Source organism: Mustela nivalis (assembly GCF_964662115.1).
Source record: "Mustela nivalis genome assembly, chromosome: 8".
Taxonomy (NCBI): Eukaryota; Metazoa; Chordata; class Mammalia; order Carnivora; family Mustelidae; genus Mustela; species Mustela nivalis.
In genome coordinates, this window is record NC_139027.1 from 72513137 (window position 1) to 72536178 (window position 23042).

General features: G+C 35.8%; 1 protein-coding gene across 2 annotated transcripts in view; it reads left to right on the forward strand.

Moving 5' to 3' along the window:
- FBXO11 (F-box protein 11) overlaps nt 1-23042 on the forward strand; it is an 88707-nt gene that overhangs the window by 58909 nt on the left and 6756 nt on the right. Inside the window, exons 2-15 of one of the 2 annotated variants that reach the window (XM_082746786.1) lie at nt 2971-3098; nt 3237-3318; nt 3725-3869; nt 5399-5528; nt 6211-6294; nt 6373-6505; nt 9225-9331; nt 9424-9535; nt 9623-9729; nt 9819-9956; nt 19495-19712; nt 20652-20737; nt 21732-21826; nt 22841-22963. In XM_082746786.1, the coding sequence (XP_082602912.1) occupies nt 2971-3098; nt 3237-3318; nt 3725-3869; nt 5399-5528; nt 6211-6294; nt 6373-6505; nt 9225-9331; nt 9424-9535; nt 9623-9729; nt 9819-9956; nt 19495-19712; nt 20652-20737; nt 21732-21826; nt 22841-22963 (1688 nt within the window). The remainder of the gene's footprint in view (nt 1-2970; nt 3099-3236; nt 3319-3724; nt 3870-5398; nt 5529-6210; nt 6295-6372; nt 6506-9224; nt 9332-9423; nt 9536-9622; nt 9730-9818; nt 9957-19494; nt 19713-20651; nt 20738-21731; nt 21827-22840; nt 22964-23042) is intronic. The other variant, XM_082746787.1, reaches the window with a different exon arrangement.

The window sequence follows — 23042 nt, forward strand, 5'->3', positions numbered from 1 at the left end:
TGAGTGCTGTTGTGTTCTTTCATCAGGAAATCAGTTATGTCTGGTTGTTTTTCTTTTTGTGATATTAGGAGCTATTGATTTTCAGCGGTTAAATCCATTAACTTTAAAGATTGCTGATTTTTATTATTTCTTCATTTATTAGTGAAATGTTTTTCTAGAGAAACTTCATCTCAGCTAATACTTGATTACCTCGTGGCTCAATTTATATAAGAGAGGAAGAATAAATGTTTACTTCCTGTTTTTTACATTTTTTTTAAAGTGTCATTACTCATGGATTTAAATACATTTTTTTGAGTTCATTTATTCTTATGGATGCTCAAATTATCCCATCTTTGGCCAGTAGGAGCCTCTTCAAGTTAGCTTCCTGCCATCATGGAATTTACATATTTTAGTAAATATATGTATTTATAAGCATATTTATGTAGCTTCAAAACACACACACTAAACACATTGTGCTGTATATTTTGGGTTTTAATACTTACTATATATTAGCAGCAGTTCCTTATCAGTCTGTATAGAACTGCTTTATATTTTGTCTATTTGTCTAGACCACATAATAGTCTGTTGAATTTATTTAATAGTTACTAATGAACATTTTGATTGTTATTCTACAATATTATAAACAGTACTATAGTAAATATCCTGGTACGTAGTACTTTGCCCACATGTGTGTAGTACTTGGCCCACATGCGTGAATATAGTTACAGAATCAATTCCCAGAAATGGAAACGCTAAGTAATAATGACTCTTCCAAATTGCTGTCCTTAAAGCAATTAGAAACTTTTTCCCCCTCATATTATCCTTTGATGATACTAGAATGTGATCATACTTTTTGATCTTTGATAGCCTGCTACATAAAAAATCTCATTGTAGTTTTTATTAGCATTTAAACTTGATTCTGAGTTGTCTTTTTTTATCCTTGGCCTAATTCTCTATTGGATTATTCATCTTTTCCACACCAATTCATAGACATGCAGATATAATAAGGAAATTAGTTTTCTATGATATGTATTGCAAATATTTTTTTCTTATTATGTTGCTCCTTTAATTATGTTTACAGTGTTTCTAAGCAGAATTTTAAAACCTTTTTTTATATTACTTAAATCTATTAGTTTTTTTTTTTTTGTACTATTTATACTTAGAAGAAGAGTAAAAGTACAGTACAAGGAAGGTTCTTTTCCTTTAGATTGCCTTTCAGAATTGGCCAGTTTCTTGTCCCAGCCTGCCTTCTAACGCTTTAGTGTGTATTTTCTACCAAAAAAAAAAGAAAAAAGAAACTCTAAATCACTGTACTACAGCTGTTAAAATCAGAAAATTAACATTGACACATTGCTGCCTTCTAATCCTTTGACCCCCATTCAAGTTTCACTGATTGTCCTAAGAGCAACTTTTTAGCAAAAGGATCCAGTTCAGAACCATATGTTGCATTTAGTTGCTTTACCTTTTCTGTGTTCTTCATCCTGGAACAGTTCCTTAGACTTTGCTTGACTTTCAAGACTTTGACAGTTTTGAAGGTAATTAAAGCAAATTAGAAAAAATTTAAGTTTGTCTGAAGTTTCTTCAAATTAGATTTACGTTATATATCTTTACATTTAGGTTATATAAGCCAGAAGTGATGCGGGCTTCCATTACTCTCTTTAATTATTTGACAAATCCCCCTATTGTATTCAGCCAGTCTTCTAGTTCCACCATCCCTTCTTCTTTGTGATGTCCTTCTCTCCCTACTCTTGCTCTGACTCTCCATTTTAGGCCTCTCTCCCACCTACCTACACCCCACAAACTTCTCTTACTCTTCTTGAGAGTCTGCTCTTCTCACTGTCTGCATAGATAACCTTTTCGTCCTACTTGATGTCTGATACCCTGCACTGAGCTGTCCCTCTCTATGGACACTCTCCTCACCCTGCTTTGATTCTGACACCTCTTGCAAGACTACCGTTTCCACCCCCACTTGGACTGTAACCATTGTGGTAGGAAGTCTTCCATTCCCATCGTCAAGTGAACATGCTCCTCACCTTTTTTTAAATGCCTTCCAAAATTTGTGTTATATGTCTTCTCCACTTTAACACTATAAAAAATAATTTTCATTTTCTTTTATTGATTTGACTTTTTTGTATTTATACATGTTCTGGGGCACCTGGGTGGCTCAGTCATTTGGGCGGCTAACTTTTGATTTCAGCCGCTGACTTTTGGTTTCAGCAGCTGGCTTTTGATTTCAGCTCAGGTCGTAATCTTGGGGTCCTAGGATCCAGCCCTGTCTTGGGCTCTGTACTCAGAGTCCACTTCAGGATTCTCTCTCCCTCTGCCCCTCCCCCTGCTCATTCACTCACTCTCAAATAAATCAATAAATTAAAAAAAAAATAAATATATATGTATATATATGTTCTACTTTGAAATTTATTGTGAAGTAAGAAATGAAGTCCAGCATTTCTTTGAGATGTTTATCCAGTTGGCTGGAATTTTATTTATTTGACAGAGAGAGAGTACAAACAGGGGAAGAAGGAAAGGGAGAAGCTGGCTCCCTACTCAGCAGGGAGCCCTATGTGGGGCTTGATCCCAGGACCCTGGGATCATGACCTGAGCGGAAGGCAGCCGCTTACCTACTGAGCCATGGGTGCACCCCAGTTGGCTGGGATTATATATAAACGTTATATCTCAGGGCACCTGGGTGATTCAGTTGGTTAAGCATCTACCTTCAGCTCAGGTCATGATCCCAGAGTCCTGGGATCAAGCCCCACATAGGGCTCCCTGCTGAGTAGGGAGCCAGCTTCTCCCTCTGCCTGCCACCACCCCCGCCCCATGTCATTATCCCTTGTTATCTCTCCCCCTCTCTCAGGTTAAAAAAAAAAGTCGTATCTACCTCCTCTCCCCCTAAAACATTTATGAAGTTTCTTAAAAGCATATTGCATCTTAGAGTTTTTTGTTTTTTGTTTAAATGGGTGTCATTTTTCGTGTTGCTTTTGTTTATAACAGATGATGATGTACCTGCAGATATGGTTGCTGAAGAATCAGGTCCTGGTGCACAAAATAGTCCATACCAACTTCGTAGAAAAACTCTTTTGCCAAAAAGAACAGCCTGTCCTACAAAGAGCAGTATGGAGGTAAATTAAAAGTAACTGCTTTTCTTTTAGTAATGAGAGAATTGTTAGAAAGGGAAATGTCACCATTTTTTAAAAAAAACAATGCTTATGTGTATGATAAAAATATTTGCTTAATTAGTTTTCATTTTGTTTTTGAAGGGTGCCTCAACTTCAACTACAGAAAACTTTGGTCATCGTGCAAAACGCGCAAGAGTATCTGGAAAATCACAAGATCTGTCAGGTATTTCCTTTGAGAACACTACGGGTTGTGTTAAATCTTTTTAATTTTGTTGGATACCAAAAAATTAAATATATTTTAGTGGTGCATTTGGAATTGAGAAGATGATATTATAGAATAAGCATGAGAACCCTGAGCTCTCACTCTTTTTTTGACTTTATTGCTTAAAAGTACATTTTATTAACCAGTTTCTGAAATGGTACGTAACAGCTAAAAGAAAGAATACTTAAGTTAGGACAGAAGAACGTTAATGTGTGTGTTATTTATCAAAGCAAAATGTTTATAAAATGATTGTCATCAAAAAATCTATTGATTAGATAAAATGAAAATTATGTTCTTTAAATAGTGAGAAACTTGTTGCTAGCACAACAAATAGACTGTTATATTCTGTTCGCTAATCTCTTTATAGCAGCACCCGCTGAACAGTATCTTCAGGAGAAACTACCAGATGAAGTGGTTCTAAAAATCTTCTCTTACTTGCTGGAACAGGATCTTTGTAGAGCCGCTTGTGTGTGTAAACGCTTCAGTGAGCTTGCTAATGATCCAATTTTGTGGTAAGTGAAATTTTATTTTATTATCTTGAGATATATTATTTGCCAACCCAAATGCTAAAAGATGGTAGGGAAGTTGAAATAGCGAGTTGGTCGTTCTAGTTGGAATAAAATTAGAACGCTTATAAATTCCAAGTTACCTGTTTATCACAATGTAGGTGGTTGGTCCAAGCAGCATTTATAAAATAATAAATGAAGTACTTTCTGTGCTACTTATCAGTTGACTAGCAACTGAGTGGTTGTGGGAAATGTTTTTCATCTAAATTTAAGCTTTTTAGAAACAGAACTATGTCTAATTTAAAACAGGTAATTCAGTCTGATAGTTTACTGTGAAAGTAAATTTTGATACATCACTTCTGGAAAATAGCTTGACAGTTGTATTCATGAACCTTAAAATATGCATGCCCTTTGGCGTACATTACTCCACGTCTGGAAATTTTTTTGCCTTAGGTCCAAATTTTTTGTAATAGCATGGTTATTAGTGGGAGGAAATTAGAAATAATCTAAATGTCCAGCAATATGGGAATGTACTAACAATGTAATTTCTACTTGAAGGGTGGTAATAAAGGCATTTAACAGTAATTTTTACAGAGTTGTTAGTAACATGGGAAAATGCTGTGTTCTAAAAAAGTTTTTGAAAAGAGCAGAATACAACATTTTAGATGTTATATAATCACAATTCTAATAAATGAAACTATCTATAGATAACAAGACTGGAAGGAAACACTGTTTTGTACAGGAAGTGATAATAGTTCCTATGACTACATTTCTGAGATTTAATGGTTTTTGATAACAGGATGTAAATAAACTGAAGATACATGAAGAGTTGGGTGCCTGGGTGGCTCAGTTGGTTAAGCAGCTCCCTTCAGCTCAGCTCATGATCCCAGAGTGATCGATTTATGCATCAGGCTCCTAGCTCCATGGAGAGTCTGCTTCTCCCTCTCACCTTTTACCCTCTCATGCTCTCTCTCACTGTCTCTTTCAAATAAATAAATAAAATCTTTAAAAATATATATATGAAGAGCCCAAAGTATTCTATTGAAAGCCATTCTTTTTTTTTTTTTTTTTTAATTTATTTATTTGTCAGAGAGAGAGGGAGAGAGAGCGAGCACAGGCAGACAGAATGGCAGGCAGAGGCAGAGGGAGAAGCAGGCTCCCTGCCAAGCAAGGAGCCCGATGTGGGACTCGATCCCAGGATGCTGGGATCATGACCTGAGCCGAAGGCAGCTGCCTAACCAACTGAGCCACCCAGGCGTCCCATGAAAGCCATTCTTTTAATAATAACTGTTTTTGAGCCTTTCACAGTATGGGTGGCCTTTTTTCCCCCCTAAATAAATTTTGAAGAATTGACACTTTATTTTGGGAAATGGACTATTTTTTATTATATGTAGTTACATTGTTTTAGCAAAAAACTATTTTACAGTTAAAATTTTGCCTTTTTAGATTCTTACATGTTTTTGAAGCATCAGGTAATTTTTTAGTTGTTTAAAGTACTTTTTATGAAGAAATCTTTCATTCCTTTCCTCCAACAGGAAACGATTATACATGGAAGTTTTTGAATATACTCGCCCTATGATGCATCCTGAACCTGGCAAATTCTACCAGATTAATCCAGAAGAATATGAACACCCAAATCCCTGGAAAGAGAGTTTCCAGCAGTTGGTATGAACTATAAATAGCACATACTGATTTATATTCATAAATAAAAGTTTCTTTTAAAAAAAATTAAACTCAAGAATAGGTTTCAGGCCAGTGAAAATAACCAGTCAACCAAATGTTCAACAATTCTTTAACTACTAATGTATTTATTAATAATTTAAGCAGTGGCAATAAGCAGTGAGAGCAGTTACACTTTTTATGGGTCTGTTTGAACCTTTCTTAAATTATTAGTGTTCAGTAGTTGTTTTAATTTTTATATGGTCCTTTATGAGTAGTTCTCAACTGGGGGTGATTTTGCTCCACAGGGAACATTTGGCAATGTCTGGAAACATTTTTTGTTGTCACACAGGAAAAGAGGATTCTACTGATATCTAGTGGGTAGAGGCCAGGGATGCTGCTTAACATCTTACAGTGATGCATAGAACAACCCCCAACAAAGAATTACTGTCCCAAAATATCAGTAGTGCTGAGATTAACAAATTTTGTCCTTTCTTACTGGATATTAAGTCATAAGCTGTTTCAGATTTTAATTGTACTGTGCAATAGAAAATTAGTTAGAATAATTGATAATTGTTTTCAGTATTTAATAAAAAGTATACAGTATTAATTTAGAATATGTTTACATTAGTAGTCAATGTTTGTTTCTGGTTTTTGTTTTTTGTTTTTTGTTTTTTTAACATTTTAGTATAAAGGTGCACATGTAAAGCCAGGATTTGCTGAACATTTCTACAGTAATCCTGCAAGATATAAAGGAAGAGAAAATATGTTGGTATGTTTGATTTGTATTTTTATAAGACTTAAAATGGTAATCTTTCAGTTCTGTGCTGACACTTTTATTTTTTTCTAGTATTATGATACAATTGAAGATGCCCTTGGTGGGGTACAAGAAGCTCATTTTGATGGACTTATCTTTGTTCATTCTGGAATATACACTGATGAATGGATATATATTGAATCTCCAATCACCATGATTGGTGCAGGTATACTGAAATGCATTGTCATTAAAATTTTAATGTATTTTTTACATGATGGGTTTTTTTAAATGGACTTAAAATCCAGGTGAACATTTATAATAGCTTGATGGTTAGAAAAGAATAGGAATATTACCTCTTGCAGTGAAAACATGAGGGTTCAAAAAAAAGGTGAGGGTTCAGAAATTACAGATGTATCTTTTTTTTTTTCCCCCATTTTGTTTTAAGAGAGAGATAGAGAGATGGTTGGGGGGTAGAGGGAGAGAGAGAATCTGAAGTAGGGGCTCAATCTCACAACCCTAAGATCATGACCTGAGCCAAAATCAAGAGCTGGACGCCTGACTGAAGCACCCAGACGCCTCAGTTTCTTTTTCTTTTTTTTTAAGATGTGTATCTTGATATCTGTAGTTTGCCCAGGGCCTTAGTTATTCAGTAAGGAAAGAAAGTTACTTGTTTTATCTTTCATTTGAAAATAAATATGGTTACTGTTTCTATTGCTGTTTTTAATGAAACAGATGTCCTTGGTAAATTTTTTCATAGTGGCTCAAAGCTATTTTTTTTTAAGATTTTACTTATTTACTTGACAGATCGCAAGCAGAGAGAGAGGGGGAAGCAGGCTCCGCGCCAAGCAGAGAGCCCGATAGGGGGTTGATCCCAGGACTCTGAGATCATGACTTGAGCCAAAGGCAGAGGCCCAACGCACTGAGCCACCCAGGCACCCCTCAAAACTATTTGTATAGTCAAGTTTCTAAGAATAAAGGTACTGAAATAGTTGTTGAGGACTGATCAGTCATTTTAAGATTTGTATTGATTTTTTTAAGGACACAGTACATGGACCATCTTAAGATAGCTAGTAATTATTACTTGCTATTAAAATTTGCATTTACTGCCCCTTCTGCTTCCCTCCCCCATTTCCACCACAGAGAAAAGGGGAAGAAGGTATAGAAAATCTTACTTAGTGATTTGTAGTATCAAATTTCCAAAGCAGTTATCAGATTTCCAAATCAGGGCCAGTACTGAAAATAAGTTTAAATTAGGACATTTCTCTCTTTCTCTACCCACTCATCATCCCCTTCTCCTTTCCTTTCCCTGAACTGTTTTTCTGGTGCTGCTGGAAGTGTAACCATTTTTTAGTATGTCATTGTATTTGATAAAAAATACTATTAGAAGTTTAAACATTATTAGAAGTATTGTTGGCGCACCTGGTGGCTCAGTGAGTTAAGCCTCTGCCTTTGGCTCGGGTCATGATCCCAGATCGAGCCCCACATCAGGCTCTCTGCTCAGCAGGGAGCCTGCTTCCCCCTCTCTCTCTGCCTCCTGCTCTGCCTACTTGTCTTCTCTGTCTCTCTATCAAATAAATAAAATCTTAAGAAATATATATTGTTATACATGAATTTGAGTATGATGGTAGTCAAAGAATACTCACATTAAATATGACTGCCTGTAGTGAAGTCAGTGAAACATAGTTACCTCATAAAATGATCATTATTTTTACCTACTCAGTACTAGTATTTTTTTTTAAAGCTCCCTCTCCATATCATGCTAAATAAAACAAGGCAGAGAAAGAAGTAGCAAGTGACTTCACTTACATGTTGAATCTAAAAAACAACTATGAAAAAGAAACAGACTCATACAGAACATATAGGTGGCTTGCAGGAGGGAGATGGGTGGGCAGATGGGCGAAAAAGGTGAAGGGGATTAAGAAGTGCAAACTTGCAGTTATAAGATAAATGTCAGAGGAGGAAAAGTATAGCATGGGGAATATAATCAGTAATATTATAATAACAGGGTGCCCAGGTGTGTCACTTCGTTGGTGTCTGACTCTTGATTTTGGCTCAGGCCATGATCCTCAGGATCCTCGGGGTTCTGAGCCCAGCGGGGAGTCTTGAGGATTCTCTTCTTCTCTCTGCCCCCTCCCCACTTGGACATGTTCTCTTTGTCTCTTAAGTAAATAAATCTTTAAAAAAATAATAATAAATTTGAATGATGACAGAGACTTAACCATAGTGAGCATTTTGTAATGTATACAGTTGTCAAGTTGCTATGTTTTACATTTAAAGCTAATATGTCAACTATACTTCAGTTGAAATTTTTTTTTAAAAAATGAAAATAAGCCCCACTCAAAAAAGTACCCAGCCTTAAAAACAATAAAAAAGTTTCTGTATTATTAGTTTTGTTTTTTTCTTTTTAAAGATTTTATTTATTTGACAGATCACAAGTAGGCAGAGAAACAGACAGAGATAGAGGAGGAAGCAGGCTCCCTGCTGAGCAGAGCACCTGAGTGGGGCTCAATCCCATACCCTGGGATCATGACCTGAGCGGAAGGCAGAGGCTTTAACCCACTTAGCCATCCAGGCACCCCATGTATTATTAGTTTTATGACAGAGTATTTTTACTAATTAAAAAATTGAATTTTAGAAAAAAAAAAAAATTGAATTTTAGGGGTGCTTGGGTGGCTAAGTCATTAAGCAGCTCCCTTTGGCTCAGGTCATGATCCCAGGGTTCTGGGATCAAGCCCCACATCCAGCTCCCTGCTCAGCCAGGAGTTTGCTTCTCTCTACCGCACTCCTGTTCGTGTTCCTTCTTTCTCGTGCTCGCTCACTCTCTCTCTGTCAAATAAATAAATAAAATCTTACCCCCAAAATTGAATTTTATTTGAATTTCATCTGATAAATAATGTGATTTAAAAAAAATAAAGATAATATGTTTTAAAATATCTTCCCCACAGCACCTGGAAAAGTAGCAGATAAAGTTATTATTGAAAACACTAGAGATTCAACCTTCGTCTTTATGGAAGGTTCTGAGGATGCTTATGTTGGATATATGACAATAAGGGTAAGGAATTTTAAGAGTTAGAATATATATATGTTTAGATCATTTAAGGCAGTGGTTCATACAGAATTTCAAACAAAATTTCTACTTTTCAGTTTAATCCTGACGACAAATCTGCTCAACACCATAATGCACACCACTGCTTAGAGATTACGGTAAACTGTAGCCCTATTATTGATCACTGTATTATCCGAAGTACATGTACAGGTTAGTGTGTTTCCCTTATGTTTTATTATAAAATGAGTCATTGTGTTGTTGCCCAGTAGGTTTTTAAATAAATAATTTTTCTTACAGTTGGCTCTGCAGTATGTGTTAGTGGTCAAGGAGCATGTCCCACTATCAAACACTGTAACATCAGCGACTGTGAAAATGTTGGACTTTATATAACAGATCATGCACAGGTATTTTTAACTTTTACAGGTTTTTTCTTTCTAAAAGTTGGGTTTTTTTTTAACTTCTGTTAATACCTACTTCTGATTAATTGTTGTAGGGAATATATGAGGATAATGAAATTTCCAATAATGCTTTAGCTGGGATTTGGGTTAAAAATCATGGAAACCCAATTATTAGACGGAATCATATCCATCATGGACGTGATGTTGGTGTGTTCACATTTGATCATGGCATGGTAAGAACATTTATTCTTAATAGAAAAACTGACTTAATATCAGTTTAATTTCTTTTTTCTTTCGTCCTTTTTTATTAAAAGATAATTATTTTTAAGTAATCTCTGAATACCTGTTGGGAGGCTCCAACTCAAAATCCAGAGATCAAGAGTCACATGTTCTACCACCTAAGCCAGCCATGTGCTCCTTATCAGTTAAATTTCAAATAAGTTGCTGGATTTTCTCATCACCAGACTAGGTGAATTAAAGAATACAGGTTTAAAAGAAATTTCAGGGGGCGCCTGGGTGGCTCAGTGGGTTAGGCCGCTGCCCTCGGCTCAGGACATGATCTCAGGGTCCCGGGATCGAGTCCTGCATCGGGCTCTCTGCTCAGCAGGGAGCCTGCTTCCTCCTCTCTCTCTCTCTGCCTGCCTCTCTGCCTACTTGTGATCTCTCTCTGTCAAATAAATAAATAAAATCTTTAAAAAAGAAAAAAAAAACTTTAAAAGAAATTTCAGCACATTTTAAAATCAGTATGCAATATTCTGTAAATTAATGAATCTAATAATATGTGCATGTAGAGAAGATGTAGTCCTTAGGGAATTGGTGTAATCTTTGATGGCAGTAAGATCTAATCCAGTAGTTCTCAATTATCATTGTGCATAAAAGTCACCCAGATTAGGGGTACCTGAGTAGCTCAGTCAGTTAAGTATCTGCCTTCATCTTGGGTCGTGATCCCAGGGTCCTGGGATGGAGCACAATGTCAGGCTCTCTGCTCAGCAGGGAGCCTACTTCTCCCTCTCCCTGTGCCTGCTGTTCCCCCTGCTTGTGCTTCTCTCTTTCTCTTCTTTCTCTGTCAAATAAATGAATGAAATCTTTAGGTATAAAAAAATCACCCAGATTGAGTAAATATAATGTAATATAATATAATGGGGACCAGGATATGCATCTTTAATAAGCACCATAAGTGAGTTGAATGCAGGCTGTTTTGTAGGCTACAGTTGGAGAATTAAAGGTTTCATTATAAGTTTGACTTCATTTTATTCCTCTTAAAATTTTTTTGGCAGAATTTTAGTAAGAGATATAATGGTAATATCAGTTCTAAAACTCAACACAGTGATTAATTAGGCATGTTTATGGATGATACTATATTTTAAGTACTATTGTGTCATTTTACACAAGTTTCAAGAGATGCAACTTTTTTAGCTCTTTTAGGCCACTATTTCAAAATAATGCTCTTTGGTGTCTGTTCAGGTATTCTTTTCATTTAATGGCTAATCTTCATTGAGGCAATTTTCAAGTCCTGTTACAACTTCGGCAACATTTTTTGTTAGGGAGTTAGAGATGGGTGAGGAGGTGATGGTATGGTGGCCAAACAGGATTGTGCTGAAGTTTTGGGTTTGGGGGGGGGTTTGTTTTCTTTTGTTTTTGGTTTTGGTTTTTAATTTTTTTTTTTAACTTTTCTGAAACCTCCTTGTGGTGAAGTTTTATTGCTATTCTATGAATCAGGCAACAGGGGATTGTTGGATTCACATATACAGATTGTCAGTTAATGAAGAAAACTTTTTAAATTTTTGTTGTTTGTGCCTAAAACCTTAATGTAGAATCCTTTTTTAAAACTAAACTAGACCAAGAGGGAGTACTCCTCTATGAAGTTCTGATTAGATCTAAGTAGTTTTAGCCACCTAATGCCATCATATTCCTGGGGTACTTGGAACCTGAGAAGCACAGTTCACTTAAAATGTAGGCTTGGGGGGTGCCTGGGTGGCTCAGTGGGTTAAAGCCTCTGCCTTCAGCTCAGGTCATGGTCCCAGAGTCCTGGGATCGAGCCCCACATCCGGCTCTCTGCTCAGCGGGGAGCCTGCTTCCCTCTCTTTCTGTCTGCCTCTGTGCCTACTTGTGATCTCTGTCTGTCAAATAAATAAATAAAATCTTTAAAAAAAAAATGTAGGCTTGGGGTATGCCTACATTTTATTTGGTTAAACATCTAACTCCTGATTTCTGCTCAGGTCATGATCTCAGGGTCATGAAATTGAGCCTACATCAGGCTCTGCACTTAGCACAGAGTCCGCTTAAGATTTTCTCTCTTGGGTGCCTGGTGGCTTAGTCATCAGGTTGTGATCTGGGGATCCTGGGATCAAGTTTCGCATCGGGCTCCCTGCTGCACAGTAACTATGCGTCTCCCTCTTCCTTTGCTTCTCTCTCTCTCTGTTTGTCATGAATAAATAAAATCCTTAAAAAAAAAAAAAAAAAAGATTCTCTCTCTCCCTCTCCTTCTGCCACTCCCCACCCCTACGCACGCTCATGTGGTCTCTCTTAAAAAATTTTAAAAAGTAGGGGCGTCTGGGTGGCTCAGTGGGTTAAAGCCTCTCCCTTTGGCTCAGGTCATAACCCAGGGTCCTGGGATCGAGCCCCACATTGGGCTCTCTGCTCAGTGGGGAGCCTGCTTCCTCCTCTCTCTCTCTGCCTGCCTCTCCACCTACTTGTGATCTCTGTCAAATAAATAAATAAAATCTTTAAAAAATAAAAAAATAAAATAAAAATTAAAAAAGTAGGCTGTAGCTTGGACCTATCAGTAAGAAAGCAGAGTGGGGGGAAAATAAATAAATATAATAAAAAGAAAGCAGAGTGGAGATGACCACTTGCCCCCCCCTCCAGCTGAAATAAAGAAATTGACATTTCATGGCACATTGTACTTCTTTTTTCCCAAGAAGTAGGGAGCATGGGTATTATAGTCTGGAAGGCAAAGGTATGGAGGATGTCAAAACATAAGAATCTTGAAAATCTCCCCTCCCTTAGAGGCCTGTATTAGCTATAGTTCCTATTGGCTCTCTTGTTTTGTAATGGCACTATACTATGCTAGTATTTCTTTGCCTGTGTCGCTCTTAGACTTTGCCCCAAAGTATCATATATTTTTTAAAGATTTTATTTATTTATTTGACAGAGAGATCACAAATAGGCAGAGAGGCAGGCAGTGGTGGGGGAAGAAGCAGGCTCCCCACTGAGCAGAGAGCCCAGTATGGGGCTCAATTCCAGGACCCTGAGATCATGACCTGAGCCAAAGCATTACAGATTTATAAGGGAAGGATGAAAATTCAAATCTAACGTCTTGGGCCTATCATCTGTTTTAGTATTGTGACACAACCCTTTAAAATCCTTTGGTAGAATATTCTTCCCATTTTAGGTATTCTTTTGGCTTGTCTTCTTTGTGTTGACAGCCCATGATTGGTAGTATAACATCACTGAAGATAATCTTTTTAAAATTCTGCTTTCTTTTCTGTAGAACTTTAAAGAATATCAGAATAAACATTTAAAACTAGTCTCTCTACTGTCTACTTTCTTTAAATATACATATTTATTCTCTGAATTTTTGTTCCTTTTTATCTCCTGTTGAGATACTTAAAATGTAAATTTCTAAATTCATAAGAATGAATCATAAAAGGTTTTGTACTCTTTTATTTTTAAGAATTGTTTATGTAAAAATACTACATGCACAAGTATAAAGGACACCTCTAGGACATCACTAGGGCACGACTAGCATTTGTCATTGTTAGCTTCATGTTTAACTTTGAAGTATGAACTTCCCCTGTGAAAAATGAGAAATTAAGCACTTTATATTTCAGCCTGTCTCCATCCCATCACTTAAATTCTTAACTTTTTTTTTTAAGATTTTATTTATTTATTTGACAGAGACACACAGCAAGAGATGGAACACAAGCAGTGGGAGTGGGAGAGGGAGAAGCAGGCTTCCTGCTGAGCAGGGATCCTGATTTGGGGCTCGATCCCAGTGCCCTGGGATCATGTTCTGGGCTGAAGGCAGACTCTTAACAACTGGACCACCTAGGCACCCCTTTGTTCTTAACTTGTCTTACATAAAGGTTTATAACTTTTACATTCCTATAGTTATTGGTCAATATTTATTCTGTATTTGTTTACCTTTAGTCCTTTTACAATAATAACTTCATTGCTGAATTTTTTTATTTTTTTAATTTTTTTTAATAAACATAAAATGTATTTTTATCCCCAGGGGTACAGGTGAATTTTTTTTATTTTGATTAATTCTTTGTATGGCTGAATTTTCTCATCTAGCCATTCATTATTTGCTTATTTTTAAAAGAATGATTTATAGGTATTGTAGCTTGAATTCTTGCCATTTGAGAATGGCTATCTATTACTTTTTAACTTGGCTCAATATACATATATATTTTTAAGATTTTATTTATTTATTTGGGAGAGGGAGAATGAGAGAGAGAGCACGAGTGTAGAAAAGTCAGCAGGAGAAGCAGACTCCCTGCCAAGCAGGGAGCCCAGATGTGGGACTGGATCCTGGGACTCCAGGATCGTGACCTGAGCTAAAGGCAGTCGCTTTGACCAACTAAGCCACCCAGGAGCCCCAATATACATAATTTTGATTATACTTTTTTCCCCCTCTACATTTTGTAGTCCTGTTTATATTTCTAGCATTAAATGTGGCTGACAAGGAGATCATTTTGATTTTTGTCTGAGATTATCTTGTTTTTTTTTTTTTTTTTCTTGTGATGATTTGCTTTTCTACTTCAGTATCCATAATGTAGGTTTCTGTTATTGTTGACCTTGTGTTGTTTTGCTGGTTTTCTTGTCCATATGTTCTTTGGAAACTTGGCTATGTATTGCTTTGTTCTTTAAGTTTTATGTGATTTCCTCAAATCTGTGCCCCTTACTATGTGTCCATAGTTTTGTCTTGTTTTTTTCCCCCCACAGTGTGGTTTTTAATCCCTAATTTTTAATGTATTTTGTTTTACAGAATTTTTCTAACATACATAAAAAAGAGAATAGTATAGTGAATGAATCCCCATGTACGCAGTCTCCATCTTCAACAGCTATCAATTCATGGCCAGTTTTATTTCATCTATATTTAACCACTCTTTACTGTCTTCTCTACTCTCTAGATTATTTTGAAGCAAATCCTGGACATCATCATTTTCTCTGTAAATATTTTAGCATGCATCTTTAAAAGAGGGGGATTCTTTAAAAAAAAAAAAAAGAAAAGAAAAGAAAGAAAGAAAAAAATAAAAGATGGGGATTCTTTCTTTTTTCTTTCTTTCACATAATGACAATGCCAGTCTCGTTCCTAAAAACAATTTTTCTATCATTGTTCACAAGTTCCCAGAAATCTTTGTTTAATATTGAATCTATTGCAGAGTGTTATTTTTGTAAAATATAATTAGAATGCCATAGCAGTGCCAAATTGGAGACCTTCTAAATTTATGAATTTAACACATGACAGATTGACAGATGACAGATTATCTATATTGAAATGTCGCTGCCTCTCTAGCCTTTCATTTTCCTTTGCTTTGAATAGCCTCACTTAAATAGGAAGCATAAGTTTTAGAGGATAAAAATTGCACATTAGTGTACATTTTTGCTCACATTTACTTCTTGTGCCTGTGTTATTTCTCTGAAAATAATATTGTGGGAGTGTTTCCTTTCCATGTTCTGTTCATGCCACTAGATCTGATCACCTTAAAGATCATTAGCTGGGCTTATGAGAACCTTCAGTTACTTGGGGAAAACATTTTATTGGATGACCCCAGAAAAACCATTTCTGTCCTATCAAAAGATACCAAATTGCTAAGAGCTTATTCTATATTTAAAATAAGGGCTTGGGACACCTAGGTGGCTCCTGGGTGGCTCAGTCTAAGTGTCTTCCTTCAGGCCAGGTCATAATCTTACGGTCCCAGGATTGAGCCCAGCATTGGGCTCCTTGCTCAGTAGGGAGCTCCTCTCTTTTTTCCTCTGTCCCAACGCCCTACTGTCTCTCAAGTAAATAAAATCTTAAAAAAAAAAAAAACCCTGCTTTTGGAGTTTTGTTAATATACATTGGAATTTTCATGGTTTGCATCTTACAAGGCAGAGTAGAATTCTGTCTATATCCTGCTTACATTTCTGAATTACTATGACATTTTACACTAAAAGCATCTCTTAAAATGAATACATTTTATTAAAACTTACCTTGGGATGCCTGGGTGGCTCAGTTGTTAGGCATCTACCTTTGGCTCAGGTCATGATCCCAGGTTCGAGCCCCACACCGGGCTTCCTCAGGAAGCCTGCTTCTCCTTCTCCCACTCCCCCTGCTTTTATTCCCTCTCTTGCACTCGCACTCTCTCTCTTTCTCAAAAATAAATAAATAAATAATATATTTTTTAAACAGCTTAAAATTGCATTAACTGAATTCTAAACCCATAACAAGAGATCGGTTTCCTTGTAAAATTATAAAACTGTTCTGTCTGAATGTGGTAAAATGACCGTTTGGCAATGTAGGGGCTTCTGGTTTTAAAAGCATGAAAAGTGGGACACCTGGCTGGCTCAGTCGGTGGATCGTGTGACTCTTGATCTCAGGGTCATGAGTTTGAGCCCCACGTTGGGAGTAGAGTTTACTTTTTTAAAGAAAGAACATGAAGAAAAAAAATGGTTTTTACTGCTTTCTTTTCTTAAATGTTATCTTAAAAGATACGGGTTCCAAACTTTGATGGAATTAAGGAACATTTTTAACCTTTAAATTACAACATGGTAAATGGCTAGTTGCCTATTACCAAGCCCACCATTACAGATTAGAGCAAATTATAAAACCTTATATTTATGGGGCACCTGGGTGGCTCAGTCAGTTAAGCATCTGCCTTCAGCTCAGGTCATGATTTCAGAGTCTTGGGATTGAGCCCCACGTCAGGCTCTGTGCTCAGTGGGAAGCCCCGCTTCTCTCTCTCCTCCCCACTCATGCTCTCTCTCACATTCACTCTCTCTCCCTCTCTCTCTCTCAAGTAAATAGTAAAATCTTTTAAAAAAAAAAAAAAAACCTTTATGTTCAGGAAGATAAATTGGTAAACCTGATGTGAACATAAATATGTTGAGTTGTTTTACAACTGGTAGTGAGTTTAGAATAGAATTATCAGTAGGGGCCTAAGCAAAGGAGGAGAATAACATAATTACCAACTTTAATATAAAAAGTTGTACAGCAAAGAATATATACTTATACTTTATGACTCAGCTATGAATAGCACACTAATATAACCAAAATTGTGCTATCACTATATTGGAAGGATACAGTGTGAATGTGTGTGATAGGAGATAGAGCTAAATTCTTACTTTCCATAATAGAAAATGAATAGACATCACCTAAAACTGCAAACTCAAGATATAGCAATACAGATCTTAATTTAAAAATATAGAGGTGGGGCGCCTGGGTGGCTCAGTGGGTTAAGCCTCTGCCTTCGGCTCAGGTCACAATCTCAGGGTCCTGGGATTGAGCCCCGCATCGGGCTCTCTGCTCAGCGGGGAGGTGCTTCCACCTCTCTCTCTGCCTGCCTCTCTGCCTACTTATGATCTCTGTCTGTCAAATAAAAAAAAAATTTTTTTAATAAAAAAAAAAAAAGAGTTAAATAAAAAGAGTCAGCCAGAAGAATTAAAAGTGGGGGACTTTGGATAAGGGAAATTGAGGAGAGAGGCTGCTGTTTGCCTTAGTAAATTGGATCTAGTGGACTGTCTTAACTATACAAAATCAAAATCTAGAGAAAATAGAGCATCCCTACATTTGAATCATTTTTAGTCAATACATAGCAAAGTATACTTGCAGTACTGTGTACTTGGAAAGTATAGTTGCAATATAGTCAAGACGTGACAGTGCCTGTTACTGAAGTAATTTTGGAAACCCAATAAGCAGCATACCTTTCCTTGCCACATTCTGAGCAGATTATGAAATGAAGCCATTAAGTAGTGTGAGAAGACTGAAATAATTTTATTACCCTTAAAATATTAAGTTGGAGATTACGGCCTTGAACAGGAACCAAATGGGTCTGATTGACTGCACCCCAAAATTAAATAAACTTACTACTCCACAAACAAATATTGTGATGGAACCCCACATCAGGCTCCCTGCTCGGCAGGAAGCCTACTTCTTCCTCTCCCACTCCCCCACTTGTTCCCTTTCTACTCTGTCTCTTTCTGTCTAATAAATAAATACAATTTTTTAAAACAAACAAAATACTTTGGTAGAGCACAAGGAGGGAGAGCAACAGGCAGAGGGACAGGGAGAAGCAGGCTCCCCACAGAACAGGGAGCCCTTGTGGGGCTAGCTCCCAGGACCCTGAGATCATGACCCAAGCCAAAACTACCTGGGTGACTGAGCCACCCAGGCACCCCAGAGTAGCTATTTTTAATGTAATCCATATATGAAAAAGTTGCAGATAATTTGTTCTTTGTGGAAAATGAAACCAGAAACTACTTTTGAATATTACTCAGAGGTCTGTTTTCTTAAAGAGTTAAGTAATGTAGTAAACTTGAGTATCACAATTATATCCTGTTTTTAACCTTCACTAGATTTTGCAGAAAGTAATGAATTCCTGCTTTTGCTATATGTGAAGTCTTATATAGATACAACAGCACTTAATATAATCCTTTCTATACAGAAGCTTAGGATCAGGGAGGAATGGACATAACAAATAAACAGGAACAGTACAAAGCATTACATAGAGGTACCATAAGAAAATACTTAGTACTTAAAGGGAATTTAAAGAAAGGAGAGCATATTCAGTTTTTGAAGGGAAATAGACCAGAAGTTGAAGTGGCTTTTACAAGTGCCATTTTGGGAATATCTCCCCCCCCCCCCTTAATATTTAGTCTTGATTGGAGGTGCCTGGGTGGCTCAGTCAGCTGAGTGTGTCTGCCTTTGGCTCTGATCATGATCCCAGAGTCCTGGGATTGAACCCTGGTTGTGCCCCCTCTTGCTCACTCTTTTGCTCTATTTGTCAAATAAATCAATCTTTAAAAAAAAAAAAAAATTAGTCTTGATTGAATCTGAGAATTTAGGATATCAGTATTACAGTAACTTATTATCATTACAAAATAAGTCTGTCCATTACAGAAAATTTAAGAAATTCATAGAAGTATAAAAGATACAAAAGCAATCTATCATATTTCTCAGATAATCACACCTTCATATTTTTGTTTTATTTTTCATTGTATTTTCTTGAAATAAAATTGAGACCATACTTAATATCTACTATCTTTTAAGAATATACTGTTTCTTTTATTTAACACGATAGATGTAAAGCATGAATACAAGTTAGTCCATTCCCTGTTATTGGGCTAAAGTGAACATTATTTTCTGTGTCTTTTTCTGTAGTCTCTGATTATGTCCTTAGGTCACCTTTTTAGAATTTGTTTTCTTGGGACATTTTTAAATCTCTAAGAGTTTTTTTTTTTTTTTTTTAAGACTCAATAAATCTTTGTCAAAGGATGTGTATATTTATTGGGTGATAGTATTTATTTGCATTTATTAGATAAATCTTTCCCTTGTTTTCTTCCCTGGCTTTGCATATACTCAGACTGAGAAGAATTGTGATTCTCTGTTTCACCAAAATTAAATCTCTTTTATCATTTGAAATTTAGTGTGTATCTGTTTTATTTTTAACCTTGAACATTTCTGATACTTAATTTTGAGGCATACAGTAAAAAGGTCATTTTTTTAAAATGTCATTTCTTTTTGGGAAGTAGTCTTACCTTCAGTTTGATTTCTGTATTTTTCAGGGTTACTTTGAAAGTTGCAACATACACAGAAACAGAATAGCAGGCTTTGAAGTAAAAGCCTATGCTAACCCCACAGTCGTTAGATGTGAAATTCATCATGGGCAGACTGGAGGAATATATGTGCATGAAAAAGGAAGAGGACAATTCATAGAGAATAAAATCTATGCAAACAACTTTGCAGGTGTATGGATTACCTCAAATAGTGACCCAACAATAAGGTAATTATATATAATTATGGATGGAAATTACTTTTTTACTTTTTATGTTATATGAAAAGTCAAGCTTTAACTCTTAACTATTTTTCCTAGACACCTGACCACTGCAAAATAGATCTTCCTAGTAAATGTCTATGCGTCTGAATGAGCAAAGCTGTTGCATTTATTTTTGGGTGTTCTGTTTGTTTTTTAGTGATCTAAGTCATGCAAAATATTCTTTTATGAACAGTTGCAAATGTTATTATGATTTTAAGTTTATCAAACTGCATTATAAATGAGTGTATAGGGCCATGTTCTTTTCTTGGAACATGAATGACCTTGTCTTCTCTTTTTTTTGTCTGAGAGTCTGCAGATAGCATAACTCAGGAAAGTAATTAACTCAAAGATTCTTGGACAGATCAAAAATAACAAAAAGTCAGAACTTCAGGCCATCACTTTTCTTTAATAGTTCCTACCATTCCCTCTGGCTGCAGTAAGGAAACAAACAGATCCAGTCTGTTGGCTAAGACTGTAGAACCAGAACTATTATAATTTAATCAGTAACAATGAATTATTTTTAATTGCCAAGTTTTATTTTCCACTGGTTTTATGAAAGTAGATTATGAGATTTCCATCTTGTTAATATTCAGCATATGTGTCTAGATCAGCTAAAAAAAAGAAAAAAGTTCTAAATGTATCAGCTATTTTGAGGGGAATTTTTAAGAATGTTACTTTGTCTCAAATACTAGGTGGCTCTTTTAAGCGTTCGGTTTTAGAAAGAAAACAAAGGAACTTAGAAATCATCTAGTCTGAGTCCCTTGTTTTACAGATTAGGAAACTATGACCCCTAGAAGGTAAATAATTTTTTAAGGTACCATGAGTATGAGTGGCCCTGTAGTTGATTGTGTTAAATAAGCTTTCACTGAATAGAGGTTTATTTTTTATCATTTATCATAATTATAGGGGGAATTCTATATTTAATGGAAATCAAGGGGGAGTTTACATCTTTGGTGATGGACGAGGCCTTATTGAAGGAAATGACATTTATGGTAAGAATGTTTTGTTCTATAAAATTTTGGAGCTTGGTCTGTCTTCCTGACATTAGCAAAATGGACCACTTTGAAACCCTCCAAGAAGTGGTGATCCAATTTCTTTAAATTCTCAGTAAAGATTACTTGTGATGTTTATTTACTTATTAGTCACTATTCACTTAACATTTAATGGGTACCCAGTGTTTACCAGGAACTATACTAGATACCAGTGATGAAAATACAAATAAGACCTTAGTCTGCGGGAGTATGCACTTTCCTTAGATTCACTCTTTTTTCACTTTGGTACTAATTGTAAACGTAGGGGTGGGGGTGCCTGGTGGCTCAGTTGATTAAATGTCTGCCTTTGGCTCCCATCATGATCCTTGAGACCTGGGATCAAACCCCACAGTGAGCTCTGCTCAGTGGGGAGTCTGCTTCTCACTCACTCTCTGACTCTCAAGTAAATAAGTAAAATCTTTAAAAAAAAAAAAAAAAACTATAAAGGGGAAATACTTATTCCTCATTAAAACTTTTTGAGATACAAATTCAGTAGACCATTAGATGTGTGTGTGCTAGACACAGGTATGTTCATGGGCTTTCTCTTTTGCTGCTACTTACCTGGATAATATTTACATAAACCTTATGAAGTAGACACTGTTAAATATCTCCACTTACTGATTGGGAAACAAAGATACAATGAAGTTAAATAACTTAAAGTCACACAGGAAGGTAGAATTCCTGGGATTCCTTACTTGGCAGCCTGGCTTCAGAGTCTCTACTCCAAACTCTTATGCCTATACTGCCTACAGTTTTTCTTTTTATACTCCTAGTTCCCTTAGTTTTGTTTTTTAATGCTCTCAAACCATAAATATCTTTGTGAATATGACATATTTCACAAAATTGTGCTTTTCCTAAAATTCTAAAAATTTTGACTACCATGTAGTGATGTAAAATTCTTACTGTGTTCCATGAAGCTCCATATGTTGACATTGTAACTTTTATTTTTAAATAGGCAATGCATTAGCAGGAATTCAGATTAGGACAAACAGTTGTCCAATTGTTCGACATAACAAAATTCATGATGGTCAACATGGTGGGATTTATGTGGTAAGTCAATTAATATAGTTCTAGAATGTCATGCCTCATGGCATGGATGAGGACAGAATTATATCTAGCCTTGAGTAGGCCATATTTAGCTTTCAGAGTATGAGTTTATGACTGTCTTTAATATTTATACAATAAATAACACTCTTGTTCTCCCTGCCAGTATATGAATGACTTACATAGTATGTGTAGTGTTCTGTAAAATTCAGTCAACTGACTGAGTTTAGGCATAGAGAATATACCTTTTTTTATTAAAGTCTTTAATTATAATTGATATTATGGGCTGACCTCTCAAAACCATCGATTGGCTGAGTTCCAATTTTACCCTGGAGTTTTGTTGGTGTGACTGTGCTGGGAGTCTGAAATTTTCTAAAAGTAGTAAGTAAATTTTATAGTATCAGTGAAAGTACTAATAATACTAGACTTGAATATTTCTGAATATTTTTGAAAAGTCAGTTTTTCATTTGAATTTATCCTAAAACATAATTGAGCATCTTACAAGATTTTCAAACCACATATTGGTCCTACACCTTCTGTTACCATGGTGTATCTGGAACTGTTATAACAGATTCAAGTGAGAAAATGTAGGAAATTTCAAAAGGGTCCTTGTGTAATGCCAGGTATGATTCTGATTTTTATTTTCAGTTCTAAATCTCAGTCTTAAGTCTTCTGCTCTAAATAAAAATAAGTATTTTAGTAACCTGAGATCTTATTTTGAATGATTTCACCAGTAATTTGAAATAGCTGTTAGCTTACTAAATGAGAGACCTTCAGTTTGTTATATATCTTAGAATGAAATAAGAAGCTTAAAAGTACAAAATCACATAAAGAACAGTATAAAAACTTACAGAGCTTAAACTCAGGTAGAGGCTGCACAAAAGCAATGTTACTACCTCATTCAGGTGAAAAAATAAAAATTGAAATTTTTTTTATCATAACTGTTTTTAAAGGGGGGAACATACTATAAACTACTTGTTTCTAAAAGATATATATTGTATCAATGTAATTTTTATTTAGCATGAGAAAGGACAAGGCGTAATAGAAGAGAATGAAGTTTATAGTAATACTCTGGCTGGGGTCTGGGTGACAACAGGCAGCACTCCAGTACTGAGAAGAAACAGGATACATAGTGGAAAGCAGGTAAAATTATTTTGGATTTTTACATGGGAAATAGATTGTTTTATAAACTTTTTTTGTCATTTGAAAACAATTTTTTTTT